The sequence below is a fragment of the Leptinotarsa decemlineata genome, unplaced genomic scaffold (genome assembly GCF_025532065.1).
Source record: "Leptinotarsa decemlineata unplaced genomic scaffold, Ldec_3_MD MMD2_tig00004307_RagTag_RagTag, whole genome shotgun sequence".
NCBI classification, from domain to species: domain Eukaryota; kingdom Metazoa; phylum Arthropoda; class Insecta; order Coleoptera; family Chrysomelidae; genus Leptinotarsa; species Leptinotarsa decemlineata.
The window spans coordinates 9,230,207-9,246,730 of NW_027412606.1; the positions used below are offsets into that span (position 1 = coordinate 9,230,207).

Here is a 16,524-nt window from a genome sequence, read left to right on the forward strand (position 1 = left end):
CTGAAACATCTGTTTGAATTGAAAGCGGTATATTTTCAGGGAGATTGATTTTTCAGAAAGAAGGGTTTTGTTTAATTTTTGATATCGTATGCCTTTCTTTCGAAGAATTTCTCATTTTTTGCATGAAGATAGAGAAATAGAAAGTCAAACCCTATTTTCTGAAATACCTATTTCATAATTCATTCGGAAAATCAAACTTTCTTGGCCAAATTGTATCTGCAGTACGATTTCAAAAAAAATAAATATTTTTGAAGTATTTTGAACATTATTTATCTATAACGTGTGAAGAACTGAACCTGGAATATCACTGATTGAAACCATAATGAGAAAATCATTGATTCGATTGCAATAGAAATTAATGAATCTTCAACGGAAGTGAATGATATTTTACCAAAAACTCATATCGATATCATTCGATAATCTTCGTAAGTTTCAGTAAAGTAATCGATTTTTCTGTTTCAGGTCTTAGGATACGAATCGCCAATCTATTTTTCAAATTGCTCACATGCATTCTGTACATAATACGAGTTATTACCGATGTGGATCCCTTGAATGCAAGATGGTAAGTTCTTCATATTTTTATTCATTTCTATGCTTGGGATTGGTTTTTAACTTGCAAATATGATTACTGAGCTGTGAAACAACAAAATCAGGAAACACAAGATGGTCATTTCGAGAACATATTACAAACTGTACTACACTCATTCAAGTGCATCACACAGGTAACTATTTGAAAATTGATTATTAATGACCTGAAGTGTGCAGAGATCAGTTACTTTGTTGATTATGTCTTTGAGAATTCACGAATCCGAAGGTTTTTTAAAGTATTTTTCACTTTCATTCCACAGTTTCCACAGTCCGTCGTTTCAAATTTATAAGAGTACCTTCCATATTGTGTGAGAAACTTGAATAAGTGGTTGCAACCATAGTATGGTATTACTTGAACCCTTTCTTTTTGCAATTTATATCAGCGACTTTCATGAATTTGTCTACCGCAGTAAAATGAATCATTACGCCAATGATATAAAATTCAATTGTTCACTCAATTTCGTAAATCCCACACAGTTCAATAATAATATTAGTAGGAATTTCCAATAACTGTATGACGTATCTCGTGCATATAACTCAACCATTAACCCAAAAAAAATCTCAGGTCATGTTATATGGTCCCAAAAGTAAAAAAAATGAGGTGTGTGAATCCTAAGCGATCCATATCAATGACAATATAATTCTTTTCGTAAATGAATTCAAAAATTTAGGCTTATGCCTAAACGTAGACCTGAGGTTTGCTCAATATGTGAGTGTGGATTTTCATTCAATATTTCAAAACAATTTCACCATAATAGACAAAAATTATCCAAAAAAACCTATGCGTTTCGGAACGCCCGACAGAAGTGATTACTTCTCTCTCGATAACTAATCTTAGTTGAACTATTCAATATTGAAATTGTTCAACTTGAGAAAAGCTTAGGTTAATACTTAAATTTCATATACATATATATTAATATAGTATGTTAGGAAAGGTTATTTATTAATGAAATCTATTATTGATTATTTTGTGTTTGTACATATATTATAGCCACCATAAGCGAATTGTTACTTTCGTAGGATTGAATAAGGAACAAAGGAATATAAAATTGGTACCATCATTTATAGGCCACGTTTCACATAATAAAATATTATAACATGCTTGCTGATTAAATTTTCATAAAACTGTCAACAGTATATATCTAACGCACATCTAAACACCGAACGTCTGTCCGACAAGAAAGGAGGGGCCTACCTTTCGCTGTGTGAGAGAAAAGAAAGCCAGATAATTGGCGCCGTTACGCTTTAGGTAACGAAGCGGTTCACCCTCCCATAAGAAGTTACTACTTCAAAAATATCAAGTTAACTCTCTGTGAATCACGTATACTATCAAGACTAGCATACTGCTAATAGAGGAGCCCAAGCGGGGATTTCGCGATGTACTAAAGCGCGCAGATTAATATACAGGGGGATACCTTGTACCCAGTTAAGTACCTTCACCAAATATGAGCCCCATATATAAGGCCGCCTTTGAGGGATAAAGGATCAGATCAGTAAACAAAATTGATTATCAGAAATTGTCGAGCGCGTCAGATTAAGGTAGGGTGAGTTAATTACCTGCTAAAAAGAGTATATTCCAGTAATCTGACAATTTAAGAGTGACGTAAAGAAAGGGGAGGCAGCAAAGTTGTAAAAAAATAACGTCATTTCGACATTCTCGAGCGTAGCTAATTTTTTTATTTCAAAGGAAATAATTCAAGGATAACGAAAAAGTATAAAATCTGACGATTTCCGCAAGTCGAAATAACAAAAATTCGTCGATAAAATTCAATGCGTGCAGCTGTGTGATACCTATATTTCTCTCTCCGAGTTTCTATTCCTCTATTCTTTATTCACATTTTCTCTATCTATTACTCTCTCACTCCGTCCCCACTCTGAATTCTGTTGCCATGACGCCATCACAGCTGATCACAGAGACTCATTCGTGATGAAGATGAAGATGATGATCAATTTATTAATTAATTGATGAATGTAGCCGTTACTACGTGGTAGGAAATCATAATGGAGAAAAGAGAAATTAAACTTTCTATTTTTTTACCACTTTTATTTGTAACTAACGTTACGGCAGTTTCGTCCTATATGGACGTTTTCACACTTATACAATATATAAGGACATTTTCAAACTTATACAATATATAAGTTTGAAAATGTCCTTATAGGACGAAACTGCAGTAACGTTAGTCACAAATAAAAGTGTTGAAAAACATAGAAAGTTCAATTTCTCTTTTCTTCAATAATTAATCAATTGACCATAAGAAATTAAATTTTTTTGAGTATTTTCTTAAAAATATTTTTTATAAATACAAGTATTCTACTTTAAAAACATACACTCATTTATTTGCATGCTATTTCCGGAGTTTTTCAATTCATTATGTTCAAAGAAATTGATTTTATTTCAAATATTGTTTCTGTCAGATTAAGCGAATCCCTCTAGATAATCGTCAGATTATGAGACAGCACATCTAAAACATAAAGATGAACCATATATATCTTAACTTGACGCGCTTGAGTATTTCAAAATGACGAATTTTTTTCACACATAATAATGGCCGCGAGTTTGCGTCAGATCGAAATCGTCAGATTATTGAATGAGAGCTTTTTTTTGTTGCACTCAACAGCCCCTTAGAAAATCTGACGCGCTCGATTAATTTTTTTTCTTTTCACTTTTAACCCTTACGTAAAACCACCTACATCATGTAAACGATCAGATTGACATACCAACATTATTAAAAATACGTAGGACATTGATGCTATCAATATCTGATGCGCTCAAGTATGTCCATACAACAATATTCTTTTGCATATTTGAAAATCTATAGCCGCTTCCCCCACCGTATATATTATATAACATTTTTTCTTCTTATCACCTAAGCTTTGCAACCTAATATGTTTCAATGATGCTCGAGTTTTGCATTTTGCATCGTGGGCTCCCCTGCTATGCGATCATATTTACGGTCTTAATTTAAAACGTATATGACGTATATAAACGTATATAACGTATATAAAAAAGCTGTATCAGGTTCTCCAATGGCGTGTTCTTGTGAAAATGGTGAATAGAGATATATTATCATCATTATTACTGATATCTGCTGTTGGCTAAAATCAAAGTTATCAGATTATTTACTTATCTAGTTGATTTCATGAAGGCGGTATAAATAAACATTCCTTTAGAGTTATACCGTCAACAGACACACTGCACCCATCAATAGGACCGACTTGGCTTTTTCCATTGAAACAAGATATATTATTTACTCATGGAAGTTGAAAGGTCATGGTAGAGGGGTTAGTCGTGATATTCTCCAGTTTATCTCGAGAGCGCGTTGAGTAAAAGTCTATAATATTGCTGAGCTATTCTATAGATATGCTTATCTAGTGACGTTTCGAAGACTTTATACACCTTCAGTATCCAATCTACGATCAATTCGATATTATCAGTGTCGATAATAATAATGTCACATTGATTTACATCAGAAGACAAATTATAACTGAAAATGATGATGTTTTCATTCGAATAGGTTCGATAAAGAAAATATTTTTTGCCCTTTCAAAATTTGTGTTTATTTTTGAATTTATTATTTTGAGTATTTCATAGATCTGTAGAAGGTAACAATCTCAAATGAAAAACTATGTCAAATTGTTCTTCTCAAAATAAACTATTTAAAAAAAATAAGTTTTCACGATATTTCAATTATCTTCGCATCATACAGAATATATCATTGAAAAATTTGTATTGATACCCCCAGTCCGACGGCTATCGATACTATCTTTAACGCAATATGAGAAAAAGCGTCGGCCGCCTCTTTTGACGTTCTTTGTCGCAAGTCAAGTTTCAATAGCTCGTTAGCTGGGTCCTCAAGGAGCATAGCGGGTAGAAATATCTCAGTGACTTCAATGATGAATCACAGTGCCACTTGCTTGAGAGGAATATGTTGCTTCCTTTGATGTACCGGCATGTTTGCATTCTCGAAATTCTTTCTCGGACAATACCGAATAATTTACTAGACTTATATGATAAGTAATAAATGAATAAGTAGATATTGATCATTTTGCAATATATATGGCTACGTTAGATGAATAGATAAGTACTATTCCGAATACCCACAAATCGATTTCATATAATAGCCGCAGTGATTAGATAAGAATGTTTCTACAATTCTGACAATGACTAATCGATACTGGTTAGAATGTTATCAATATTAGACGTGGTATCGTTCCTAAAACCAATTATGGTGCACTTATTTATGATTACTTTCAGCTCGAAAGAAGTTGCCTTCCGAAATGTTGTTATTGGTTACGAAGTGGATATTGAAATCGCGTAAGACGATTATTCGATTATGTTTGTCTGACAGATCGGATAACAACTCTTCTAGTTGACTCACGAACAAGTCAACATCTCCAAGGGAATGGAATCTGTAAAGAACAATTCAAACAATATTGAGTTCAGTTATTATTGATCTGAAAAACTCTGGATGAAATACGACATTATATTTTGTTAGATAGAGACGCTTGAATTCATTGGGAATTCACGAAAAAATAACCACAGAAATGAATATAGTTTAAAAAACACGCTTTTGAAGAACATCGAACTGAAAAGTTAGAATTTTTTTTTCTTAAATAAGCTTGAAACAATGACGAACGAAAAATACTAGTATTTTTGTGGAACATTCGACGGGCGCTTGATATACAAAAAATATGGCACAAAGCGCCCACGTTTTTTTTTTCACAATTATACTAGTATTTTTCGTTCGTTATTGTTTTCAGCTCATTAAAAAATATTTTTAACTTTTTAGTTCGATATTTTTTTTTAGTCTTTTTGAACTATCTTTATTTTATCTAAACTTTGGGATCAATCAGCCGTATATTGTTTAGAAAAATGACCATTCACATTTTCTGATTCTGGAGAGGGAGCCTGAAAATCAGCTACCAAGCCGAAGGAAAGTAGCAGGCGCGCAAAGGAGGGTTACAAATAAGGCAGCAGGCGCTGCCTCATTTGTAACCCTCCTTTCAAAAAAAACTTTTCAAATGATGAAATACATGTAAAGTGAGTTCAAATTATATCATGGAGGTTATGTACAGCGCCATCTGCCCGCGAATAGATCAAGCAATAATGTCGATTATTCTGTCAAATACAGATCCCGATATGAAATGAAATGAGAGTTACAAAATAAAGTGTGTAAAAAAAAGACATTGATTACAAAATTGGAAACTATCTGCAATTTCATTATTGAAATTGAAAACGCAAATTAAAGTGAGCAAAAACGTTTTCATTCAAGAAATATAACACATTTTATGTCTTATTCTGATATAAGACTTTCAATTGACTATTCAAAACACATATTTGAAGAACTTTTTGACGAATGAAGTACTTGCACAAATAAAAATTGAATAACCATTTCTGCACTTGAAGATCTATATTTTCCATGAGAAAAAGCTTTCATATTCATACTGAAAAGATTCTTTCGTATTTATATGTTTCCGAAGTAATTCGTTGAGCTTCAGATAGGATATGGAAAACCAGATCCGTATATGCTCTTGTAGTTTGTATAACAAGTTTTCTCATATATGTAGGGAAACATATTTTCATTGAAAGTCGTAAATTCATTTTCGTCCCGAATTGACTTCGATATAGAGGGATGTAGGAATTGCATTGGATTCATTGAACAAATGCGAACTTTTTGTTGGGGAAACTAACGGATAAATGTAATAATAACTTTCTGGGATAATGAATCGGATTTGGATTAAATATCAAAATCAAGGCTTGTCAACCACAAATTTTTCAAATTTTTATTTTTGTTGGTGTATAAATGAAAAAAAAAAGTATCATGCGAAAATCACCTAGGTTCTCCCTCTTGCTTCATGATTATGAAATGTATTTTCACTAGTTCCTCTTTCCGAAGTGGTAATTCCTTTCTGCTATTCCAAGCGGGAAACTTCAAGGCTTTCACTTGCACATGAGGTGAATTTCTTCATAGTTTTCACATTGATATATTTCAATTCAGTCTGGGCTCTTGTGGATTCTTCACATTCCTCAGTTCAATTTTCCCCTTATAATTCACACTCTTTCTGAAACTTCCCTAACTACACCAAAAAATTCTTTCTGGACGATGAGCTGACCTAAGCTATCCTAAGCTTAGCATCTAGCTTTGCTTGGGAACAGGGCAAATCAACCATATAGTACACTTCGAATAAAATAACATTTTCCTTTCCCTTTTTTGACATAATAACAACTTGGCGAATAACAACTCCATTCGAAAAAAAAAAACGAAAAACAGTATTTTTGGTTTTCCCCGTATAACTCGAGAAGGGCGAGAGTCCCCTTAAATTATCTTCGACCATTGTATTGTTCCCGATCACGGTTACCTTTTTTTCTCATTCAATCGTCTTCGTATCTGTTACGGTTAAGAATATAGCAATGTTACCACATGATAAAAGAAACTGTATTTTATCCGGACTAATACAAAACACTTGTAGGTTTAGAAACACTTGAATAAATATCGTGAATACAGTTACGAGTTCTCATGTGAACATACGTAAACAGACTTTCACTCAGTTGGTAACTTTTTTGAAAAACTGAAATGTTGACTGGCTAACTTCAGGGACTCCTTCTCCAATCGCGACAGAGGACGGTTGTGCCGATAACGAAAATCCTCAAAGATGGCATGTGAATGTCGTGGTCGGAGTGGAGTCCAAAATTGAGGTGATTTTCAAAAAATAAAGTCAAGTTCGAATAAATGTTGAAGTGAAAGATATTTTTAGAGGACTGGCGGCCCCCTAGTAAAAAAATGAAGAGTTTCTATAAAAGAAAATGTAAATGAGTGGCTGCATTGCCCTGAGCAAGACAGCTGCGCCCCCGGACGAATCTTCTGATCACTATGGACAGGAGGAGTCCGGCCAAATGCGCCCGATTGAGAAGCAACGGTCATATAAATCAAAGAAGAAGAAGCTGACTTCAGGGAGTCGGTTTTTCGTGACGGTATGCGCGTGCATCGTAAAAATTCAATCTTATCTTTCTTCCCTGACTCGCCGAAAGAAGAATAACTTCAATAATTCGAGATCCAACACTACACAGCGCTATTGCGAACCGCCATTGGTCTTATCGTTGATACCAGATTGTACCACAAATGAAATGATGAGCTCAATTACTTTTGGAGCCTGAGTATTATGGGTCTAAAATGAATGAGTCTATTCGACCCTTCGAATCAACGAACTCTGTGTTAGTCTATTCGACAATATTCCAGTTGGAGCTTTTCATATATTTCATAAACCGATCTTTCAATCTGGCCCTTTTCCCAGAGTTTTTGAAAAAGTCGTTTGTGGTTCCAATTCATAAATGTGCTACCCTTCGATATTTTGGCCAACAATTCTAATTTCTAATCTTACCATAATAATCGAGAAGTTGGTCCAGGAAAGATTACTGAGGTTTTTATGCCGAAACAATATACTAAGCGAGGATCAATTTTGATTTCAGAAACTCAAAAACACAAGTTATGCCGTATTTTCACTAATGAGCAAAGCTTATAATTGAATTTATGGAGATAAATCAGTCGCTGCTTCATTTTGCGACCTAACTAAGGCGTAATTCACCGAATTCTGTTGCATAAACTTGAATATTACGGTTTCAGAGGAATTAGTTTGCGGTGATTCAGGTCTTACCTGAAGAATCAGTGCTAGTTAGTGAAAAATCTGACCACTGGTTTGGTATTGGGTCCCATTTTATTTTATATGTCAATGATATTTCCATTTGGAATATATCAAGAAAGTTCATGTTGTTTGCAGATGATACCACTATATTTTGGCACAATATTGATGAAGCTTCTACACGCAATGACATACAACATCAACTTGAAATAATAAGAATCTGGTTATCTGGTTGAACAAAAACTCCTCGTGCTCAATATCTAAAAATCTAATTTGTTGTCGGATATCAACTGAAGATCGTAATGTTTCATTCAACTAATGTGAAGAATTCTATCTGCACAAAATTCTTATGTTTTCATATTGATAACAGCTTGAAATTCAGTAACACGTTTGGGTTGGGTTGCAGAAAATATGGATCCTTGGGGAACACCAGCGTTGATGGTAAAAGTATTCGAGAGATATCCATCGACGGCCATTATTTCATTACTTTTGAGCATAATTTTGTATCAATTTACCAGCATAATAACATCTGAAGTAGTTTTAATTCTGATGAAGCAAATAGATATATATCACTGTCGGGAAGTACTTTTTCTTTTTCCTGAACAACTACAGACATATGAATCAATGTATTCAGCCGAAATTCTAAGCATAAATAACTGATTAGACTACAACCCGCTACCATTTTTTTAAGTCAAATATGTATTTTTTTCAGTTACGTATGCTCTATAGGAAACAAAACCGAATTCATGATATCTGCAAACCTCACAGAAGAAAAATTCCAAGAAAATCCTATCATCAATTGGGACGCCATTCTTTGGGTGAACCGCCCCCTAGAACTATGGGTTGTACAAGTCATATTAGCCATGATTAGCCTCACGGAGGCATTACTTCTGGCCTATCTCGGATATAAGGTGAGTTCAAGATTTTGGCAGCACATAGATGATCAGCTTTTATTTTTCGTTCAATATCCATAGCATAAATCCTTCCAATCCACATTCTCTTAGATCGAAGAACTTTTCCCAATCACAAGTACTGCAATACTTTTGTGGACACGCGCTTTCCCAAACAAGTTGACTTCGTCACTTCTGTCTTTTTATGCATACTTTCTGATCAGTGGACGATAAATGATCTGATTTACTTTTTAACCTACCGGTACATTATTTACTCGTTCACTTGTATTGATAACTGAACTATATACTGATGATTTCAAATTACACCTGAATGTATTTTGCTCTATTGCTATTATTCACTTTGTTAGAAATATCCCCAAGTAATTATAGGTCATTATATTGACTAGACACTGAATAGTCGATATTGAGTGAATACTCAAGTTGAATGGAAATATCTCCAGAAACGCGTGTATTTATATGAATACAAATGACCTAACTTGTACTTTCGTTCATTAACGAGAGAAGAAGTCAAAAGTATTTTATCTTGCTTTATTCTTGATGGAAAGACACCAATGTCTTACATGAATTATAACATTAATTTTTGACATCTCGCTTTCATAAGTCTACCACTTATTAATTTTTGACAAAAGTACCGAAATGTTAATACATATTAATCGCTCTAGGCTTGCGGAAAACGAAAAATAAATGAAGTCAGGGTCGTCATTGATTGATTCATTCAACTCCGGTTGAAATTTGAGACTTTATGAGTCTTCAATTTGGATTCAAAAAAATACTGGAAACCTTCATTAACCAATACGCATTTTTCCTAAGTCTCCAGAAACACTGCAACCTACTAAGTTTATCCTCCTACCCATTCGTTGTCCAATCACCAATTCCAACAAAATTGTTAGCTGTATCAGTCCGTACAGCTCTTCTGTGGAATATTTGTCATATTTAGGATGCTTCTAGATTGAATTTTAATCATTGCAAGATTGTGTCAGACACTCTTATAGACTAAACATAGTTGTTTAGAGTTCCTTTGGTCCAATGTTTCTATTTATTGCAGTTACCGAATTATAAAGGAAAATTTAAACAGTTATGAGTTAATCAACTGAAATAATTCACAATTTAAATCATCGCCTTGAAAAAAATGCAAAAAGTGCAAAAATGCACTGTACGAGCAACTGCGGAAGATACGTTAACTGAAGTTATTAGAAAAAAATTAAGTCTATATGGAATAAAGTAGATCATATTGGTTGTTTGATTTATATAAGAATATCATTGACATTAATTTGGTTGTTTGTCTCCTGTGATACACTGTATCATTTTCATGAAACATGAAGAACAGTGTCTTTATTTTTATAGCATTATCGGCAGCTGAGTTCTTCTTCGAACCGCAATATTTTGTTCACGTGTCTATTAGGTGAATGTTCTCCATACTGTGGCTGTGCTTATCGTGTGTTCTCAGGTATATTTTTCCATTAGGATTCTCAGTTCTAATCGACTCATTCTTCTCGCAACTAGTTCAGGGTCCAAACATGGAACTGGTGAATCCTTTCTAGAACGCTTTTTAACTTTTATGTTCACTGGTGTTCACTAAATGTTCACTAAATGATCTGGTACTGGCTGAAAAGGCAATAATTTTTTTGTTTGAAAGTGGTTGACAATGTTTCGTGGTGTATTTCATCAGTTCGGACTTCCATTGTCTAATATAATATAAATTGATTTGAAAACCCTGAAAATTAAAAAAAAATCAATAAGATTAACCGAATATAACAATTTCAATAAACAGAAAAAACTGAAATTAAAAATAAATAACATACAAGCAACAATCAAACAATAAAAAATTCAAATATTAATGAAATCTGAAAAATAAAAATTAAAAAATATTATTATCAAAAAATGAGAAATAAAAATTTAAAGAATTCAAACCAAGTTATGTCACGACGTTCCAATTGTTAGTATCCGCAATCGTCTTCCGATGATAACTGGACTTATTCCTCCGAGATCTGACTATTTATAGTCATTCGAGTGCTTTCACTTATCCCATCTTCCCTGTTTCCGTTTCATCGGTTTTAACGGGAACTGACTGTTTGGCGGGAGTTAGTCGTGTTCACCCCTAAAATTGTTATATTCGGTTAATCTTATTATATTTTTTTAATTTTTCAGGGTTTTCAAATCAATTTATATTATATTAGACAATGGAAGTCCGAACTGATGAAATACGCAATCATTTCTGTTTTTTCTTCTCAGCATTCACAGGCAAGTGACCATGTCACTTTTTTTTATCAATACCCCAAGTGCAACCTGGCTGTGTGTCGATACACACACTGTTTAGACTTCAAATTGTTATTTCTGGAACATTGCAGTAAGTTGTGCATATAGTGCATTCCATTTGAAACAAACCACCATCAATTCGTCAATCGGTATCAAGACTGCGAAAAAATTGTAGAACACGTCGAATTATGTTTTCAAAGGCACGCAGTTCCAAATAAAAATCAACTTATTTACACAACAACCCTTGCAATGATGAGCAATGTCACAAAAAATTTAATAATTTGTATTCAATTCCAAAATAGAAAATCAATTTGAAATATTCAAACTGGAGATAATATAAATGAGCAAACCATCTTCCCTACACAACAACCATCACAATGACAGAAAATTAAATAATTTTCATTCAATTCGAAAATAGAAAATCAGTTTGAGATATTCAAACTGGAGATAATACAAATGAGAACGGTGACAAGTTTCTTGTTCAGGGAAAAATACTTTGATGTTACGCAGTAACGAGTACAAAGCCCTGAATTACAATTTTCATGTTTTTCAAATTGTGGAAGGTGAAAATACCCAAAGGAGGTTGATGAAAACTGGCTTTCTTTCAGTATGGTTGTCAAGTTTTTCAAACATCAAAAACAAAAAAAAATATGAAAATTTCAATGATTCACCAATATGAATATTTTTGGAGTTTTCTCCAACAACAAACGGTTATTTGAACACCTCGAAACGTGTTTCGATCGTCAAGTAATCATCTTCAAGTGGAAGATTAAAATAAGTATGCTCACGATGTTAACACTTAAATGAAATGAATAAAAAACACTTTTGTCTAAATATCACTGGTAGATTTCATTTATGCGACTGCTTTCGGGTTTGACCCCATTATCTAGTTGAGTTTTATACTTGATAATGGGGTCAAACCAGAAACCGGTTGTATAAATAAAATCTACCAGTGGTATTTAAATCTAAAGTAGATGAACTTTAAACGTCTTGCCAGTCTCCATATACCTACACAGTAGGTTTAATGGACTGACGCCTATCAGAAAACAACTACTTCCCTGGCTAACACCACGAAGGGCGTTGGATTACATCCGACAGGCGTCAGTGCAGGAATCTTCACAGAAAATTTCCTGCATATGCAATTGGCAATACAACTGAATGAGTCGACCCTCAATTCTGGAACGGGCACACTTGCAGACCGGTTTCGGGCTTATTAGCTACTCATCAGTGCAAGATAGTGACTATCATCGACCTAAAGTCAATGATATTCCACAATTGAGAATCATCGACAGCCATCTTGGGTTCTTCCAGGCTGGAGCCTCGCTAGATATACCTACACAGAAGGTTTGATGGACTGACGCCTATCAGAAAACAACTACTCCCTTGGATAATACCACGAAGGGCGTTGGATTATATCCGACAGGCGTCAGTGTAGGAGTCTTCACAGAAAAGTTCCTGCATATGCAATTGGCAATACAACTGAAAGAGTCGACCTTCAATTCTGGAACGGGTACACTTGCAGACCAGTTTCGGGCTTAGTAGCCACTCATCAGTGCAAGATAGTGACCATCATCGACCTGAAGTCAATGATATTCCACAATTGAAAATCGGAATTCTTTCAGAGTATTTCATTCCTCTTCCGAAGTTGAAGCGAACATCACAAAATGTCACTCCATCTAGTGGATGAGGTACTAGCCAACTGCATATCCGTAATTTGCCCGATTCCTCTGAATTAAGAAGAAAAACTTTCTTATTAGTCAGTGGGCGATGCTTGAAGACTGGCAGTAAACAAATCTAAAACAAATGAACTTTGAACGTTCAAGCCAGTCTCGATATACCTACACAGTAGGTTTGATGGACTGACGCCTATCAGAAAACAACTACTCCCCTAGCTAATACCACGAAATGCGTTGGATTATATCCGACAGGCTTCAGTGTAGGAATCTTCACAGAAAATTTCCTGAATATGCAATTGGCAATACAACTGAAAGGGTCGACCTTCAATTCTGGAACGGCACACTTGCAGACCGGTTTCGGGCTTATTAGCCACTCATCAGTGCAAGATAGTGACCATCGTCGACCTGTAATCAATGATATTCCCCAATTGAAAATCGGAATTATTTCAGAGTATTTCATTCCTCTTCCGAAGTTGAAGCGAACATCACAAAATGTCACTCCATCTTGTGAACGAGGTACTAACCACCTGCTTATCCGTAATTTGCCCGACTCCTCTGAATAAGGAAGAAAAACTTTCTTATTAGTCAGTGGGCTATGCTTGAAGACTGGCAGTAAACAAATCTAAAGCAAATGAACTTCAAACGTTCAAACCAGTCTCGATATACCTACACAATAGGTTCAATGGACTGACGCCTATCAGAAAACAACTACTCCCCTGGCTAATACCACGAAGGGCGTTGGATAATATCCGACTGGCGTCAGTGCAGGAATCTTCACAGAAAATTTCAAAAGTGTTTTTTATTCATTTCATTTAAGTGATCATGAATTACCATAAAGTAAACAAGTCATCAATCACACGTATCACAATGTTATTCTTATTCATATCATAGATACCTCTTCTAGGTACCTGCGTTTTGAGGGAATTAATTTCACAATATTGATTTATCTGCTAGTCTTGAATTAATTTTACAATGTGTCCTAATGTAATAGTCAAGTAAATCTAATAATTAGAATATTATTTTACCCAGCTTTATAGTATACTATTAGGTATTGATCCATCATCGTTATTCATAATATTATTACGTTTATTTATTTCTACACTCTCATAAGCATCTACATGTCTGTTGTTGTTAACTTGTCTAACTAATCTTAATGAACTAAAGTCTATGGAATGGTTTTGTTGCAAAATATGATGGGCAATTGCTAATTCTTCTGGTCTGGTCAGGTGTGCTAGGTGTTCCTTATATCTAATTTCAATAGATCTTTTTGTCTGTCCATAACATTTTGTATTGCAGTTCTTTCATTCAATTTCGTAAATTCCAGACTTTTCCGAATTCTAGAATTTGTCTTTTGGATTCCCTAAAAGTCTCTGTAGTATATGACTTGTTTTGAAAGCCACCTCCTTAGTCATTTCCTTGAAAATATTTCCAAAGTTCTACGTGTATTGATGGTATGGGACTGAGGTATATTCATCTTGATTTTCGTCGTTTTCAAAAGTCGAGAATTTGTTCATTCTTAACCTAAACTTTTTCTTCCTTGTTATATCATTTACAATACCCCTCGAGAAACTGTTACTGGCTGCTATTTCCTGAATTGTACGTTTTTCTTTTGTGAACATCTCATGTGTGAGGGAAAAAGTCAAAAGACGGTGCACTGTGGCCCAGCACTGTGGCCCAACACGTTTGTGCTGTCCACAGTGAAGTGAACTTTCAGGAATATACCCGTACGTGCTTGTGTCCTTTCTGAATACATCGTATTCTATTTCTCCATATTGGCTCCTCGTTACCAAAATGTCAAGAAATGGAAGTTGTCGTTTATTTTCTATCTCATTCGTGAATTTTATTGATGGAAATCTGTTATTCAAAAAGGAAACAAAGTCCTCAATATCAGATTTTTTGTTATCGAATATCGCGAAAACATCATTCACATACTTTAGTTATATCCTGAGAAAATGAAATGTATGGACTGCGATGCAAAATATTTTGGACAGACAAAAAGATCTATCAAAAGAAGATATACGTAACACTTAGCAAACCTAAATTATGGAAAACCAAAAAAATCAGCAGTCGCATATCATATTTTGCAACAAAACCATTCCATAGACTTCAGTTCATCAAGATTAATTAGGCAAGTTAACAACAACAGGCAACTAGATGCCTATGAGAGTGTAGAAATAAGTAAACATAATAATATTATGAATAACGATTGTGGACCAATACCTATTAGGATACAATTTTTTTGATTATGGAGTATATAATTGGCAATGAGCTAACGAAGGAGGTGGCCACAGCCGTTCACCTCTCCTCTCTATCCTTTATTATTTGTTGTATGATCTCATCAAAGATAAGTATAGAGTTCGACTCTTCATAGCAATAAAGAACTACTACGAGAATATGAACATAAAACTTTTACTTTTTGAAAGTTTAATTCATTTCACATGAAACTGCCGAAATATCGTAATGTAAATGAAACCCATCAATATTTCTGAAAAAACAACGACATATTTAATGGAAGCCAGTGTTATATCTTTCCTGAAAACACTTTTTCTGATGTAAACGGAATCCATGATGAATATTGGTTGAATTTAGAGATGTTCATAAGGGTTTAGTAGTGACTAATTGAATTTGTTTCCGTAGTAAATGTACTCATTGCCTCTTGTTTGAGTTATATTGTTTGATTAAGACGTTCAGGAGCGAAATACATTCGATTGTTCAATCATGATACAAAGTTTCATTATCGTTTATAACGCAATGATGAGTTTTTTTCATTTTCAAAACTGCTTGTACTTGTTGGAGGTATGTTTTATGAAGTTACATTCAGCGGGAGACCTTGATCCTTTTTTCAACATCTTAAAATATAAAAAAATGTAACTTCTGGCTTGAAATGAATATGATGAAAACACTCTCAACAATTCAAACAAGAAAACGAATGAAAAAACAACTAATATGACCTCGTAATCGACGCCTTCAAACCACAAAAACCACTTATTTAATAATTTGAAACCACAGTACTTTCTCTAGAGGTAACTTTTGGTTACTAAATTAACAGCATTAGGAGATTATCCAAGCTTCTACTTAGTTTGTCTGAAAATTTGAAAATCCATTAATACATCTATAATTAACTCATATTCCATATTCGAAAGATTGAAAGACACTCTTTGCTTTTAGATATATCTGTGATAACAATAATTTCAATGTTGATTGAAACAAAAAAGTAAGATCATTGTCAATGGAATGAATCTTTGATGAAAGTCTTCCTATCGAAAATTAACTGTGAGGCCTGAAAAATTTTGATCATCAAGACATCTATGAGTAAGTTGTCGAAACAAAGTAGGTATATCAAACTTTTATTTGTATCACAAACCGCCGACATATCATCTACGTAGCTGATCGATAGTGTTTTCAGGAAACGAGCTTAATACACTTTCGAATGAAGTAACAAAACAATGAAGTTC

At 34.1% G+C, this 16,524-nt stretch overlaps 1 protein-coding gene across 1 annotated transcript in view; it reads left to right on the forward strand.

The window, feature by feature from the left end:
* Positions 1-467: 467 nt before the first annotated feature.
* SLO2 (slowpoke 2) overlaps positions 468-16,524 on the forward strand; it is a 226,691-nt gene continuing 210,634 nt past the window's right edge. The window contains exons 1-2 of the mRNA XM_074178939.1: positions 468-562; positions 8,939-9,137. Coding sequence (XP_074035040.1) covers positions 8,973-9,137 — 165 coding nt within the window. The 5' untranslated portion in view covers positions 468-562; positions 8,939-8,972. The remainder of the gene's footprint in view (positions 563-8,938; positions 9,138-16,524) is intronic.